The sequence below is a fragment of the Zalophus californianus genome, chromosome 16, assembly GCF_009762305.2.
Source record: "Zalophus californianus isolate mZalCal1 chromosome 16, mZalCal1.pri.v2, whole genome shotgun sequence".
NCBI lineage: Eukaryota > Metazoa > Chordata > Mammalia > Carnivora > Otariidae > Zalophus > Zalophus californianus.
The window spans coordinates 14,954,330-14,970,428 of record NC_045610.1 but is presented as its reverse complement, the minus strand read 5'-3'; the positions used below and the strand labels follow the sequence as shown (position 1 = coordinate 14,970,428).

At 50.3% G+C, this 16,099-nt stretch overlaps 1 protein-coding gene across 5 annotated transcripts in view; it reads right to left on the bottom strand.

Annotated features, from left to right (window-relative positions):
• Positions 1 to 16,099, bottom strand: part of SMG6 (SMG6 nonsense mediated mRNA decay factor) — a 228,349-nt gene that overhangs the window by 18,202 nt on the left and 194,048 nt on the right. For all 5 annotated transcript variants that reach the window (XM_027624846.1, XM_027624853.1, XM_027624848.2 and 2 more), the window contains 2 exons: positions 4,439 to 4,615; positions 324 to 470 (listed from right to left, as the gene is read on the bottom strand). In XM_027624846.1, coding sequence (XP_027480647.1) covers positions 324 to 470; positions 4,439 to 4,615 — 324 coding nt within the window. The remainder of the gene's footprint in view (positions 1 to 323; positions 471 to 4,438; positions 4,616 to 16,099) is intronic.

The following is a 16,099-nucleotide window of genomic DNA, read 5'->3' as shown; positions in this document are numbered from 1 at the left end:
GACCTCTGAAACCCCTGAAATTGTGAGGAAGATTGTGTACGTGTGGGTGCATATTCAGAGAGCATCACTGGGGAAGAAGCTTTCATCAGATTCTCTGAGAAGAACCTGCTTCTGCCTCAGAGTCCACGAGGAGGGAGACTCCAGGCACCACAAGTGCAACCAGAATTGGTGATAGAGAAGGAAAATGGGTAGAACCAGTAAAGGACATTGCAAGACAGTCTCTTCCTGAGAGGGTCCTGCTCACCCCTACTCACGACACACTCCCCTCCTGCCCTATACAGCCACCACCCTGATGGGAACCACCCTCCCCAGGCAGGCCCCACCTGGATCTTTTCTTGGCGACGCTGCTGCTCGGCTATCTTCCTGGCCAGGGCCAGCTTCTTGGCACGAAGTTCCCTGATGTCATCCTCACCCCCGCTGCCTTCGGCCTCTGAATCTTCCTCAAAGTCTTCAATCACCACGTCCTCCTCCTTTGGGTGGTGGAGCGGGCCAGGGGAGAGAGGAGACTGTGAACCCATGGCACTTACCAGACCCACCCTCCTGTCCTTCCAGCACTCCCAATTCCATGCTTTTTTGGATCTTCCTTTCAGAGGGCCCCAAGGTGTACACTTCCCTCAATTCAGGCAGAGAGGGAACAGAGAGAAGCTGCCACCTCTCCTTCCCCCACCAACTACTCCCTTTTGCACTCTAGGCTCTTTCCTCTTGGAGAGTCACAGGTCCACACCAGAAGTCACTCACACACACATATACTTCCATGCTTATACACACACTCACCAAGTCAAGCTTTGAACCTATTTTCATTTTGATATCACCAAGGGGGAAAACAACAGAGAATGTTAAACCACTCAATTTAAATCTAATTCCTTCTAATGATCTGATAGGAATCAATTCTAAGAGCTGGGAGTTAGGCGTAGAAGCTCCCCTGCCCTCCAGATGGTTTCAGGGAGCAGATGCTGTAGCTCAGCAGACCTTGCCCTGATTTCTTTTTAAGACCACAGCCTGGCGGTGTGGGGGCTGCTGAGCCCCATTACAGGAATTCACATGACATGACCTTGCTTAGCTACCCTCTCGCGGTCTGGGCAGGCTAAGAGACGGCTGGCTGGCTAGCTTCAGGAGCCTCCTGCCAGGCTGGTGGAGCCTTCCCCAGGAATGGCCTCCCCCCCGCCCCCCCCCACCCCCAGCTTGCAGCCTCACCCTCAGAAGCCCCCACACCCCGGGTGGTCGCAGGCTCCATTCCTCACTCTCTCACTTCTGACCTTGGTCAGCAGAGAACATGCAGCTGCCCAAGAGCATGTCCTCTGAGGGACAGGATTAGCATGGGTAACGGAGTGATTAGTAGGAGAAGATTCCTTTTTTTTAAATTTTTTATTGTTATGTTAATGACCATACATTACATCATTAGTTTTTGATGTAGTGTTCCATGATTCATTGTTTGTGCATAACACCCAGTGCTCCACGCAGAATGTGCCCTCTTTAATACCCATCACCAGGCTAACCCATCCCCCCAGCCCCCAGTAGGAGAAGATTCTTGTGCTTCTACCTGGTTGACGATAATGACACTGATTATGACAGTAACAGCTACCATTTATTGAATGCTCACTACTGGCCAGATAATTGGGCTAAGTGTTTTTCACATATCAACTCATTGAATACTCACAATGGTCTTTGAAATAGATGCTACTATCATCCCTAATTTATAAATGAACACACTGAGGTTTAGAGAGTTAAACAATTTGCTCAGGGATAACAATTAATTAAGTGGCAGAGCAGTGAGCCTGATTCCAAAACACGTGCTCTTTGCAGTAAGAGTGGGCAAGAAGCACAGGGCTGGGGTCTGGACTCTAGACAGTAAGGCCAGACCAGCCCCGAGTGGCTCAGCTTTGCCAGGCTTCCCATAGGCCCAGCTGGGATGTGTTGGGCACAATCTGCTCTCTCCTCTAACTGTCCATCTCGAGATGATATTCTGATGGATTCTCTTGGCTGAAAGTGGTTGGTAAAGTGTGTGGGTGGGTAGGTGATGCTCTGTCTTGGGAGCAGAATCTGGGGGGGGCAGGAAGACAGGTGTTTTGGCAGCATCCCTAGGAATAGGACTCTCTTCTGCTCATGAAGAATGATATCTGAACAAACAGAATCACCACCCCCTTCTTCCTCCCCTACCTAGCTTCAGTGACTCAGTCTTGCAGTTTTGGGAGAGACGGGTGGCCTCAGGATGCGGCTGGAACTGTCACTATCCCAGAAGTCTTAGGGATCTGGGTCACTGTCTACACTGACCGGGCATGTCACAACCCACAGGCTATGGTGTCACAGGATTCATTTCCAGGGGGCCCAGCACATGAGAAGGGAGGAAGACTCTCTTTACACATTTACTTCCTTGTTCGTGGGGTTAACCTGAACTGGAGTGAATGGGACAAGGTGGTGACCACCCCGTGGGGGAACACTGCCTCTGCCTGCTCTGATTAGGGATACACAGGGTTATCATGGGGCTTGGGGTGAGCTTGACTGAGGTCAAAAGGGGGTCAGTGAGGCTTGTCTGAGGTTCACTCAGCTCTCACAGCAAACGAGGAAGTGCAGGGTTATGAAATTACACAGACGAGGGTAAGCAGGGTTTCCCAGGGGCCACTAACATAAAGGAACCCAGGAGGCTCGTGGGAAAAGGAAGAAGTGGGCAGCATGGCAGGGGTCACAACCTTTGTCTGGTCAATAAGCCTTAGGAGAAAAGAGAGTGTGGCATAGCCAAACTTTGGGCTCAAAGAGCTGGCCTGCTCCTCATGAGTGGCAGAGACCTTCCTTGGCTTTTACATTGTTGTGTCCTTGTCTGTGGGCCTCACTTGCCTAACCGGATTTGGTACTGCAGGCTCCACTGGCCAGAGGACACCTCTCCTAGCAATCCTGGAGAGCTGGCCTTGCTTCCTTTCCACTGTCCGCCTCAGCCTTGAAGTGTGGGTGAGACAGCTGGCTGAGGTGCTGCCCCACCCATGCTTCCCTGTACAATGCCCAGGGCTTGGGGGGCACTGCTCTGTCCCGCCTGAAGCCTGGATACCCCGATGGCTTTAGCAAGCCCACTGCCTCCTCCCGTAATGACAGCTCATTCTTTCCCATTATTCCCTGCCCAGGTTTCATCTGGAGTCTGGAATCATGGGCTCAGCTTTATCCCTGGAACCACCTCTGTCCTGGAAGCTGAGCCTGTGTCATCAGGGGTGGGGTGGGGTTCTCCAGCTATTCTGATGAAGCCAGTCCAAGGCTCTGCTGCTCTGAAGACTCTGAACCAAAGGTGGCCACTCTATCACTGCCTCCGATCACAAACGACAGCTTCCAGCTGACATCTGGCTTCCCTGGCCTGTTGCTGATTTCATCCCTGCACCCCACCCTGCTCCACCAGGCGCTTGAGACTGCTGTGGGCCAAATGACTGTGCTGGCCTGCGGCTGACCTGGCCTCTGGCTAGAATCACTTCCGTCCCTTCTTGAAGTCCTACGTCCCTTCCCACCTAAGTCTCCTCTGCCTTTAACACTGTGGGGTAAAAAAGAAGGAGAGCCCACCTCCAGGCCAGAGCGAGCTGTGCACACACACCCGGAGTTACTCAGACACACAGCAGCACAGCGGTGGTGTTATTAAAAGCATACATGTGCCGACACTGTCACACACTCACATTTACTCAGAACCCACAGCCAGCAGGGAAGCTGGTGGCACAGTTCAACTTAAACTGACACACAAACCCAGCACATACAGACCCACGACAACAATCACCCTCAAAAGGACACATACACGTGCCGGAGGGCAACTGTTGGTGGGGTTTAGCCAGGGTAGGCACACAGGCTTGTGCGCATGCGCGCGCGGGCACACACACATATACACATGGTCTGGAATGAAGCAAGGGCTACAGGAACAACCAAGGGCAAACAAACAAGAGGAGAATTCCTTAATCACATCAGGATGTGCAGGAGGGAGGGAGGGAGCAAGGGAGGGAGGGAGAGTAGGCCGGGGGAGGGGGTGATTTTCCACACGGGGCCAGCAATGTCAGCTCTTCCTGTACGTGTGCTGGAGGCTGGAGTTCAGGCCTGTGCGGCGCTGAGCTCCACACATCTATAAACTTGATCCTCAGCCTGAACCCTAACACCCCCCCCACTCCCTTTCCTAAGCCTCCCGAGCTGCACATTATTAAACTCTTTCTTTCCCTCCCTTCTCCTCCAATGCAACGTTAAAAAGAAGCATCTGGAACTTGTAGCAGAGTGAGATGGAGACACTGGGGTGGGACTGGCAGGAAGGGGCACCAGCAGAGTGCACTCTTGAGAAGTTGGCTGCTCACGTCCACATCCATACTTCTCTGAGTGGTTATAAATAACCGGGTAGAAGCGGCAGCCACGGGCAGAGCAGGGGTGGGGTGGGGGTGGGGGTGGGGCGCCTTCCCCTCTGCCACAGCGGGCTCTCCCCGCACAGTACCTCATCTTCCAGTTGTTTTCCCTCTTGGCTTCCCATTTCCTTTCCCATGGTGTCTGGGACGGGTGCCACTGACACATATTTTCCACCCTTGAATGCCAGCAGAGGCTCTTCTTGTCCACAAAGGGCTTCCAGAAAATACTTCAGCACTGTGACCCTTTTGCAGTCGGCTGCAATAACCTACAGGGCGAGAGGGAGAGACGAGAAACAGCATTTTCTGAAAGGGAAGATGAAGATGACAGGCATTGTTTGCTGGCAGAGGGGCACATGAGAAGCGCGTCAAAGTTACCGGATAAGGCAGTAGCATGGACGAGTGGGACTTCGAGGGTGTAGGGGATTGTGAAGGAGGGGCTGGGTGGGGGTTTGAGGGCTAAGCTCCTCTAGAGGAAGAAAGTCACTATCTCTATTTAGGTCATCCCTGGGGGAGCAGACAACCCCATGACCAACGACAGGTGCCCTCTGGGCCTTTTGCCTTTCTTCTGCTGAGGGCCTGATATAAAAAAAGAGTAAATTAAATTCGTCTAAGTTCAGTACTTAATTGATAGAAGGAAGGGTGGAGCATAGAACACTGGCTTTCCCAGAACACAGCTTCCTGATACCCTCACTGCCACTCTCCATTCCCCTCCCAGCTCCCCTCTCTCCAGGCTCCCAAGAGGAGCACTTCTAGCCTGAGTGTAAAATGAATGATGAGGGCTTTCTTGGCTGTTTCATTTCAGCTAGATCACTTTGGGCTTCCCCTGACAGGTTCCTGCCCCACCCAAGAGCTTCTCATGCTCAAGAGACTGGGGTCAGGCAGGAAACTGTTGTCAGGAGAAGGGAGGCAGGCAAAGCAGGTAGGGGGTGTTTCACCAAAGCTCTGCTCCTCCAGGGCTTCACGCCATCCTGCTCCCATGTGGCCACATCAGCACGTAAGCTAGCGCTGGCAGAGAAGCTGGGGCTGATTTAGCTGAAATGAAATTCAATATCTTGAGCAATCATCAAATCTGTAAGTGTCTCAGATGAAGTTTCCATAGTCACTCTGTCTGGGGTCCTTCTCCTGCTAGACCACACAGGTGTGTCCTCACTTGCAAACCCATCTGTGCTGCTCGAACCCTCTCATGACCTGCTGTTCATCTCTGGCCCCTGGGGCCCTTGCCTCCAAGGAAGAGGAGGAGCCCTGCTTGCTCTGGAGCTTGGAGACTGGTGAAGACCATCACCCCTTCATCAGCACTGACTCTAGCCCCTGCAGAGTGCTCCCCATTCCAGAATGTGAAAGCGATCTCGCTGTCGGTATCACATTGTAAAGTACTAACTTGGAGACTGGCTTTGATTGTTTGCTCATTGTTTCACAGGTGCATATGTCCCTCACCTGGACAATAACCCCACTGGTAGCAAAGGATACATCTTGTACTTGCTTTCCTGTCAAGGGGTGCTAAGGACAAGTGGGGTGCGCAGGAGGCTCACAGGGATAACGGATAGGCATGGGGAGGCTTGGCAGGGCATCACAGGGGCCTGAGGCAGGCACGGTCCCAGTCTTCTAGGACACTGGGGAAATGAGCACTACTGTGCCAACTGGCTAGCCAGGGCAAATGCAACACACACCAGTCAGCTGGGACTCCAACTCCGTGACTCTGTCCTCTGCTGTCTCTCTGAACCAAACCCACTCTTCTCTCTGCCTAGGAGTGGTCCCTGCTCACTCTCACCAATGGCCCTGGGAGCATTATAGGCCTGAATCTCAGGCTCAGGACCTTGACCACCTCCACCTGACCTAACAGGTGCTCAGCTACCCAGGGAAGGCTTAGGAAAGGACAGCCATCTTGAGTTTGGGGTGTCCAGTCCTGGGCTTGGGCCAGGGCAGGTAACCACAGGTTCCATTGCGTGTGTTCAAACATGTCATGAGGAAGGCTAGAAATACAGAAGCAGGGGCTAAAACGCATTAAAGAATAGAGCTGCAATGAGTAATGGCCTGGCAGGCAGCACGCACAGTGGCCTCCCTGCATCCCCAGCCTCTCACTTGCAGAGGAAACTTCTGCATTTCCACAAGACTGCCAGTTTCCTCTCTGTGGTCTAATTTTAACCACCTTGTCGTTACAGTGTGTGTCAGCCACCTGACCCCACTATGACCTCTGACCTTATGCCCCAGCTACTGCTTGCACGATGGAGAATTATGTAATGGGTCCAGGACTTTCCTTTTCAGTGTGAGGCTGTTACCACTGAATGGAGAGGAGGTGGGGGTAGAGGGTAAGAGGAAGACAGAGAAAAAGCTTGTCATGGTCCTTGGCATCACCTGGATGGTGAGAAGAATGCAGGAACTGCCGCGAGTGTGCAGCAGAAATTTGCCCAGAATTGGAGAGTATGTCCATGGCTGTGTGTGCCCACTGACAGGCAGTGAGGAGAGTTCCTGCTGTTCTAGCATGCGCTGGGTGGCATGCTCAGAGGCTCAGGAAGAGATTGTGATTCCTGGCCAAGAGGGAGAAAGGGCACATGTGTGGACATGGGACTCCTGGAGATGGGGATTTCCAGGGCACAGCAGGACCCAGGGACGCAGACATCCTGAGCCTGCCTGCAGCACATCCTTAGGGGATCAGTGGGGATTGTCATTCACATGGACACAAAAACAAAAAGGAGTGCCCCCCACCTTCGATTGTCACCCAAATGTTTAGAAGAACATGGTTTCCTTGGAGATCTTGTCTGGTATGGCCATTAGTTTCTTCCCAGGGCAAGGGCACTCCTGGCTGGTTCTCAAAGGGCTTTGATCCTGTGGGATCTCTGAGTTACCACTAAGAAGTGTGGAGAGAATTCCATGCATTTGCAGAGAGAAAAGCCACCTAGCCTTTTGGAATTGCGAACTCTTTCCCCTGCAATCCAACTAGTAGGGAGGACAGCCAAGGTTGTGCACGGTCCTTAGGTTTCCAAAGGGCACTGCAAGTGAGAATGGGCCTCTAGTTATTTAGTGGATGGGGGAACTGAGGCACAAAAGTCTAGGGCTTGCCCAGGGGCCTAGCCTCTGTCTCCAGCCCGCTGGCCTATCTGCTAAAGCATTCTGCTTTAAGGCAGGAGGAATGAGCCCAGAAGGGTGAGGACTACAGTTCTCTTGGTCCCGGAGTCTACATGAGGCTCATGGCAATATTCTCCCAGATAAAGCCTCCAGCGATTGAGTCGGGGAAAAAAGTGTAAATATGGTTAATAAGAGACATCATGATGGAAAAAGCCCTTCAAACCACCCACAAAGAGCCAACTCCAAGATGATCTTTGGCTGGCCAAGGAGGACTTCCTGGTAGGACAGGGGTTAAAGCTGGGCTCCCTGCTTGGAGAGGAAGGAGTCCAGCTAAAGTCTATGACATAATCTCCACAATAGCTCTGTTCATGAGTACATTTTTCCATTCTATATCAATGAAAAACACAGAATGTAAGTGATCTGTATATTGCAGCTCTGGGCAAACTCTAGATTCTCTAGAGGAGAAAGAGCTGGGCAGGAGGGCTCCTTCCGGGCTGTTAACAGGCTGGGCTGGTCTAGAGCTAGAGGCAGGTATAAGGGCTGCTGGCCAGGGAATACCCCAGGGAACCTGGGACCCAGCACCTTCTCAGTAGTAGTCCTGGCCTTCTGGAGGGAGACTCACTGTGTAGGAGATTATCAGGAACTCCAAAGTTGATGGACAAAATGTCTCACACAAATCACTCTAATCAGCTTTGAGAAGAAAACTGGGGCTTTAGGGCAGGGAAGAACTAAAAGAAGGGCACCCAGAGAAAGCCCCTTTCCTTTCCCCTGAAGCCCATCTGAGGCAATGAGCCCCACCAGTGGGAACTGAAACCTCTAGCTTCAGGGCTCCAGTTATCACTGGATCAGGTCCACACGCAAAGAACCAAGCAGAAAGGAAAACTGAAAGTGAGATGTGGCAAGGCGATACAAGAGCCTGGCCTGTCCGAGGCTCAGTTCCTTAGAGATACAATGTGAGCATGCACAGGGTGAGTGGAGGTTGGAGCGACATGGAAGGTTAGGTCTTGTAGAAAGCAGAAAGAAACCTCTAGGTTAAGAGAGAAGAGGGAAGGCAGACTGAGCTACCAGTGTGGGGTACCTTGGGGGGTGGGGTGCGGTGGTAGATAAGCAAGGAATGGAGTTCTCTGGAAACTCTCTATTGCCACTTGGGAGGGGACAAGCCCAGCCTGGGCAGACATGCCCTGGAAGGAACAGAAAAAGAGATCTAAGCCATCTTAAGGAAGATGGGGGAGGGTGAGAGAGTAAAGGAACTGAGCACCAGGTACCAGGCTGCTGTACTCTGAATTGCAAGACTTAACACCTTACAGCTGCCATGGGGAGGGGAGGACACTCCTCCTTTCCCCGTGCCCATGTAGCCAAGGAATAGGAGGAGGCGTCACAGAGCTGAACCAGGTCTCTGGATGCAAGTCTAGGGAATGAGGGGCTCATGTCATCTTAACTGGGTTCCTGTTATCTCCAAACAGGCCTCTTGGAAGGCACGAGAGCACAACAGTGGCTGCTTAGATTTTGCAAAATTTCTTTTTCTGAACTTTTGGTTTGGGGGAATCAAAATTTAAACCCCTACTATCAGTCAGGTCTATTTTCTCTGGTCTTAAAGAAGTCCCGCTTGCTACTGCTCCTCTGCATAAAGAGAAAAATCACATGGGTTTTCCTCTATAAACTTAAGTTTACAGGTTGGTTTTTTTCTCTAAATGGAGCCAATTATTCTCACATTTGTTGAAACCTTCAATCAAAGTTTATAGGTTGTTAATTTTACGGAATGTCCTTAGAGCAAATAAGATGCAAACAGGAAAGTGAAGTCTTGCTAAGATTATTAAGAAAGCTTAAAATAGCCTACAAATCCACCACCAAGGCTGCTGAATAGAGGCTGCTTGGCTGGCTTCTGAGGTCAATTAGCAATGGGTTAATTATCATCTTTAATCAGCCAAGCCTACAAGATTGGCTACGAGAAGCTAACGTCAGACTAAAGTGTTTTCACAAACTGGGAACCTCTAGTTATTCCCCACTCACCCTCACAGGAGCCTGCAGGGTGGGAAGGACAATTCCGTAGTGGCCAAGGGTGGGTCAGCCTAAGAGGTCTGCCAATGAAAGTTCAGACACAGGGAATCCTCTGGAGCTGGGAGGACAGAGGAAGTGGTTTATTCACATTCCTAGAGGGAGGGGCTTCCAGGCAGGGAGCAGACTCCAGAGGCAGGAGGCAAGCTGGCCATAAGGATGCACAAGGACTCTGAAGACACAGGAAGTAGCTTACAATGGGGAGACAGACACTGGCAGCCTACCTGGATCAGAAGAAATTGGTACTGAATTGTGAGAGAGGGTCACAGGTCAGAGGGGAAAGAAAGGAGACCTATGCAGGTGCTCAATGATAAAGGGGACAGAGGGAGAAGAGGCATGGGCCTTGTGCTGGACGCATAACCTGACAACCCTTGGGCATATCATCTTTCACGCTTTCCCTATCCCTGCTGCGGCAGGGCCCCATACCTATGCAAGGCAGCTAAACGTAGGCCCCTCCCTCAGTCACTTTTGATCCCAATGTCCAGACCCAGCACTCCTGAGTCTTACGGTTAGTCTGTGTTAGTTGAGAGGTCAGTGAATCACAAGATGAGATGCTAATGTCATAGATCAACCCACAGCAGCCACCCCAACCCACATGGCTGGTCCCAACAGCTGTTTTTTTTCCTAGTGGAGGCAATGGGGGCCATTACCCATCAGCTGGCAATGCACAGACTGGTATGGCAGCCTGCTTGCCTCACCCACATCTACTGTGTGTGTGTGTGTGTGTGTGTGTGTGTGTGTGTGTGTGTGCATGCACTTGTACCCCTGCACTGCCCGTACGTCTCATAGAGAGGGGTGGGTGGGAAGATTTGGGGGAGAGAGAAGAGGCTACCGTAATAGTTTTACTGTATATTCCAAAAAGTAGAGGTACTTGGCTACTGAAAGGGAGACTATGTTTACCCTGGAGGGAGAGTTGAGAGAACAAAACTGTGAAGCATACACTGGCAGTGAGAAGGTAACTACAACAGTAGGAACAATGGGTCCATTCTGGAAAGAGGCAAGTTGAAGCAATAAAGGGGGATGATAAAGAGTCTGGGCTTCAGGGGCGTCTGGGTGGCTCAGTTGGTTGAGTGTCCCACTCTTGGTTTTGGCTCGGGTTATGATCTCAGGGTTGTGGGTTTGAGCCCCATGTTGGGCTCCCTGCTCATTGGGGAGTCTCTTTGACATTCTCTCTCTCCCTCTGTCCCTCCCCACCAGGCACACGTGCTCTCTCTCAAATAAATCTTTAAAAAAAAATCTGGGCTTCATAGTCAGACTTGAGTTTAAGTCTTTTTTTTTTAATTTTTAAAAAAATTTTATTTATTCATTTTATTTTAGATAGAGCATGGTGCGACAGGGGGAGGGGCAGAGAGAGAGGGAGAGAGAGAATCCTCGAGCAGATTCTCCCCAGAGTGCAGAGCCCAATGTGGGGCTCGATCTCACGACTCTGAGATCATGACCTGAGCAGAGATGGAGAATCAGACGCTTAACCAACTGAGCCACTCAGGCACCCTTTGAATTTTAACAAAAAGTATAGACTTTTTTCTTAATTTTTATTTATTTATTTTTAAAGATTTACTTATTTATTTGAGAGAGAGAGCGTGCATGTGCACACAAGTGGGAGGGGCAGGGAGAGGGAATTTCAAGCAGATTCCACACTGAGCACTGAGTCCGCCACAGGGCTCGATCTCAAAACCCTGAGACCATGATCTGAGCAGAAACCAAGAGTCAGACGTTTAACCGACTGCACCACCTAGGCGCCCCAAGTTCAAGTCTTTTTTTTTTTAAGATTTTATTTATTCGAGAGAGAGAGAGATAGAGAGGGCAAGCGAGGGAGAAGCAGACTCCCCGCTGAGCAGGGAGCCCGATGCGGAGGTTGATCCCAGGACCCTGAGATCATGACCTGAGCCAAAGGCAGATGCTTAACTGACTGAGCCACCCAGGCCCCACCCCCCACCCCCCTGAGCTCAAGTCTTAACTACAACTTCCTAGCTGTGTATCCTTAGACAAAGTTACTTAGCATCTCTGAGCCTCTGTTTGCCCAAGTTGTTTGAAAGCAATAATGCATATCAAATATTTAGCAAGGTGCCTGGGCCAGTGATAAATGAATGGCTGTTGTTTTTTCTTCCTTGCTGCCTCACTCTGCTCAGAGATGTGTGGAAGCCAGACTCGGAGGTAAGGAAGGAAGCATGGGGCTGGCACTTCCCTGGAATGCTCACCTGGCTGTTGAAGCTGCTGAAATATCTTATTCAGAACTAAGGTACTGGATCCAGGCTGCTGGGTAGGTCACCTGGTGGAGGCAAGGCCCAGCCTCTCTCTTGTTGTGCCTCTTCCTATTTTCCAAAAAGATTCCTAGACCTAACCATAGATACGAATTCAATGGGACTCTAGAGGCCCCAAGGCCCCGGACTTTAGGACAAACCTGCCACTAATTCACACAACAGAAGTAAAATCCTGTACTGAATATCATGATTGCCTTGCCCATCTGGTCCCTTCATTTTGGGGTTGTGTGGTGGCTTTGTCTTTGTTAATGATACCCTCCTTAAATGAGACCCAGCTGGATCCTTGCTCCAGGTTCCTCAATACAAAGGAAATGATGAGAAAATCCCCAATGTGGCATTTTCTACCCACCTGAATTGCCTGAGCTTGGAATTCTGACCAAAGCCAGACAGGAGTCTGGATTCTCCTGAGCAAAGTACAGCTTGCTTTTCTTGAACGGTTCCCTCATGGAAAGAAAATTATCCTCTTCTAGAGCTCTGAGCTCCAGCTGAATGAACAAGGTATATTCTTGACATGAGCCCGTTGCAGACAGCAAACCATAGGCAGCAGTAGCTTGGGCAGCAGTCCAATCCGCTTCCCCTGCACAGTGCTCTGAGAGCAGCCACCCACACTGGCAGGAGTCAGAGGCGGACACTGGCACCGCCAACACAAGCCTTTCAGGTCTGGCTGGCTTCAGCTACTCTGAAACCTGGAACACAGGCGCTGGGGCCCTCACTTACTGAACCAGCAGGGGAGGCTACAAGCTCAGCCCCTGGGGATGAAAGTCCTCATGTCTGTCTCAGCCTGCAAATATCCACATGCAGTCTGTTTCTACATTGCCAGTTAGTTCTGGGCCAGGAGCACTACATCTTGGGCTCTAGTCACTCTGAGCTACATTCTTATTTGCCTTCTAAACAGCCAGGATTGGGGGGCCACCCTTTAGTTTGTGTTCAAGCTCCTTCACCAAATTTGTTCCCAGTTTTATTTTATGTGTGTCAGGGAGAGTATCCTCTCTGAGACATCTGCAGCATTCAACATATTTAGTTGACAGTCAATTCAAGAAGTATTTACTAAGTGCCTACTGTGTGCATTAGGCACTATTCCAGACTCTGAGTATTCAGTAGGAAACAAAGTCCTTGCTGGCTCCAGTGGGCGGTGGGTCACATTCAGATCAGGTATATGGAAGATTCCCCGTAGCAAGACAGAAACACATCACTCTGGCCCTGTTACCTACAGCGCACGGGGGGCCGAATCCTCCTTCCTCTTCCCTCAAGGAGGAGGAAGAGGCAGCCCACGGAGAAGAAGAGCTCCCTGTAGAGACCTGGCACACTGCTCCTTTATCCCATTTAGGTGGATGGGTCCTCAGGAAGTCAGGATGCAGAATTAATTCCCTTGGGCTCAGCCTTGCTACGAGATGAAATCCCAACCTCTCTTAATGCTTTCCATGACCTGTCCAAGCCCTCAACCACCAACCCACCCCTCCCCATTGTATGTTACCACTCTGGCTTCTTGCTATTATTCCGTAATCCTCAACTCCAGGCCCCAGGCAACCCTATTTGATATTCCCCCACCTGCCATTTGCTCCCTTTTGAGGGACTTTACAGGTTATTCCCCCAACCTACGGTGACTATGCCTTTATGCAATCAATTAACTCCCTCACCTTTAAGTTTCATGAAAAAGTCTTTCTTCTTAAGAAGTCTTAGCTAGGGACACCTGGGTGGCTCAGTCGTTAAGCATCTGCCTTCGGCTTAGGTCATGATCCCAGGGTCCTCGGATCAAGCCCTGTGTCAGGCTCCCTGCTCAGTGGGGAGTCTGCCTCTCCCTCTCCATCTGCCTCTCTCCCCTGCTCATGCTCTCCCAAATAAACAAAATCTTAAAAAAAAAAGACGTCTTATCTAATGTGCCAGCCCACTGCCCACACATTTTTCCTGAGGCTCTACTATGTGATAGGGACTATATGCTAGACACCTTGGGCACATAAGACAGAGCAAGGCAGATGCAATCCTTGACTTCACAGAACTTTGAGCCCAGAGAGGGATTCCAGAGTAACGTACACTAATTCTCCCAAGCCCATGGGCATCCTTTCAGCACCTGCAGGCTCGGATTCCACTTCATTCACCTGACCTCATCAGCAGCCCTCAGCATGTGTATTACTTCCGTGCCACAAAGAGAGTTACTGGTCATCAGAGTCACGCTGGAACCTCCTCTGTATCATCTCCTAGGGACCCAAACCTGTTTTTGAGTATTTCAGGTGGAGAGAACTCAAGTCCCTGGGGAAGCTTTTAAAACCATCACTACCTATTGTTTGAGAACCATGTAAGTAGTTGTATTATCACCTACTTAACGGGTTTGTTTCCTCTGTTGCCTTCCACTCTTGGCCATGCTGTCGGATAGGCCTGTTACTACCCTGACTCTAGAAGGGGGTTCCTTTCCTACTAGGGAAACTGTTCCAGTTTTGGACTTTTCTAATTGGTAGAAATGACCACCCCTTTTAAGCCCAACTCGCCCTCTGGTACTTCTAATTCTGTTCCCTGGGGCCATGTAAAAAAGCCCAAATTCGGCTTCTACCTGACTGGCCTCAAATTATTTGAAGTTGGCTGTGTTATATCTTCCTTAGGCTAAACAGTCGCACTTCCTTCAACTGTCCCTCACTTCAAATGTCTCAACACCCTGCTTATTCTTCCACTAAGACTTTCACTAAGACTAACATGTCTCTTAGATGAGTGCCCATGTGTGATCTGACAGCTGAGAACAGATGGAACATCTCCTCCTTGTTTCATTATAGATACCTCAGTTCTCTGAATTGAGGCCAAAACTGTACTGTTTTTATTGTTCACCACTTTGTAATAAGGACACATTGTGAGCTTCCCCCCCTCAGAGATTTACTTATATGAAAGAAAGAGACGGCAAGCAGGAGAGGGGCAGACAGAGAGGGAGAGAAAATCTCAAGCAGACTACACACTAATCATGGAGCCTGATGTGGGGGCTTGATCTCACGACCCTGAGATCAAGACCTGAGCTGAAACCAAGAGTAGGACACTTAACTGACTGAGCTACCCAGGTGCCCCCACATTGTGAACTTTTTAATCAACAAATCCCCAAATTGTTTTCACATAAATGGCTAAATAATATCTCCCTGCACTAAGTGCAAGCCCTCCACTATTCCCTTTTTAAATTTTATTTTATTAATTTTTTAAAAAGATTTTATTTATTTGACAGAGGGAGACAGAGAGCACAGGCAGGGGGAGCAGCAGGTAGTGGGAGAGGGAGAAGCAGGCTCCCCGCTGAGCAGAGAGGCTGAATCAGGGCTCCATCCCAGGACCCCGGGGATCATGACCAGCCGAAGGCAGATGCTTAACTGACTGAGCCACCCAGGCATCCTTTCTTCCTTTCTTTTTTTTTTTTTTAAGATTTTATTTATTTATTTGACAGAGAGAGACACAGCGAGAGAGGGAACACAAGCAGGGGGAGTGGGAGAGGGAGAAGCAGGCTTCCCGCGGAGCGGGGAGCCCGATGCGGGGCTCGATCCCAGGACCCTGGGACCATGACCTGAGCCGAAGGCAGATGCTTAACGACTGAGCCACCCAGGCGCCCCCTTCCTTTCTTTTTTTTTAAGATTTATTTATTTGAGAGAGGAGGGAGGGGCAGAGGGAGAGAGAGAATCTCAAGCAGATCCCCACCCCCCACCCCCTGAACACGAAGCCTGATGCAGGGCTCAGTCTCATGACCCCGAGATCATGACCTGAGCCAAAACCAAGAGTCGGACGCTCAACCAACTGAGCCACCCAGGGGCCCCTCCACTATTCTCCCTTAAAGAAAAAAAAAAGGTTTTATTTATTTACTTGAGAGCGAGAGAGAGCACAGAGGGAGAGGGAGAAGGAGACTCCCCATTGAGCAGGGAGCCCAACTAGGGGCTCGATCCCAGGACCCTCGGATCATGACCTGAGCTGGGGGCAGATGCTTAACTGACTGAGCCACCCAGGTGCCCCTACTATTCCCTTTTATTTATTTTGTTTTAAAGATTTTATTTATTTGACACAGAGAGACACAGCGAGAGAGGAAACACAAGCAGGGAGAGTGGGAGAGAGAGAAGCAGGCTTCCTGCCGAGCAGGGAGCCCGATGTGGGGCTCGATCCCAGGATCCTGGGACCCTGACCTGAGCCGAAGGCAGATGCTTAATGGCTGAGCCACCCAGGTGCCCCCTTACTATTCCCTTTTAAACAGTCCTTCACTGAGGCCTCCACGTACTACATAAAAAAACCTGTTTATTTATTATTGTACTGCATGCTGCTTGCTATGTGCAGCTGACTTTTTGGATAAGGTAAGATTTCACATTTATTCCTATCTGATTTCATCTTGTTATTTACTTCTTTCATTGTAGCTTATCAAGTTCT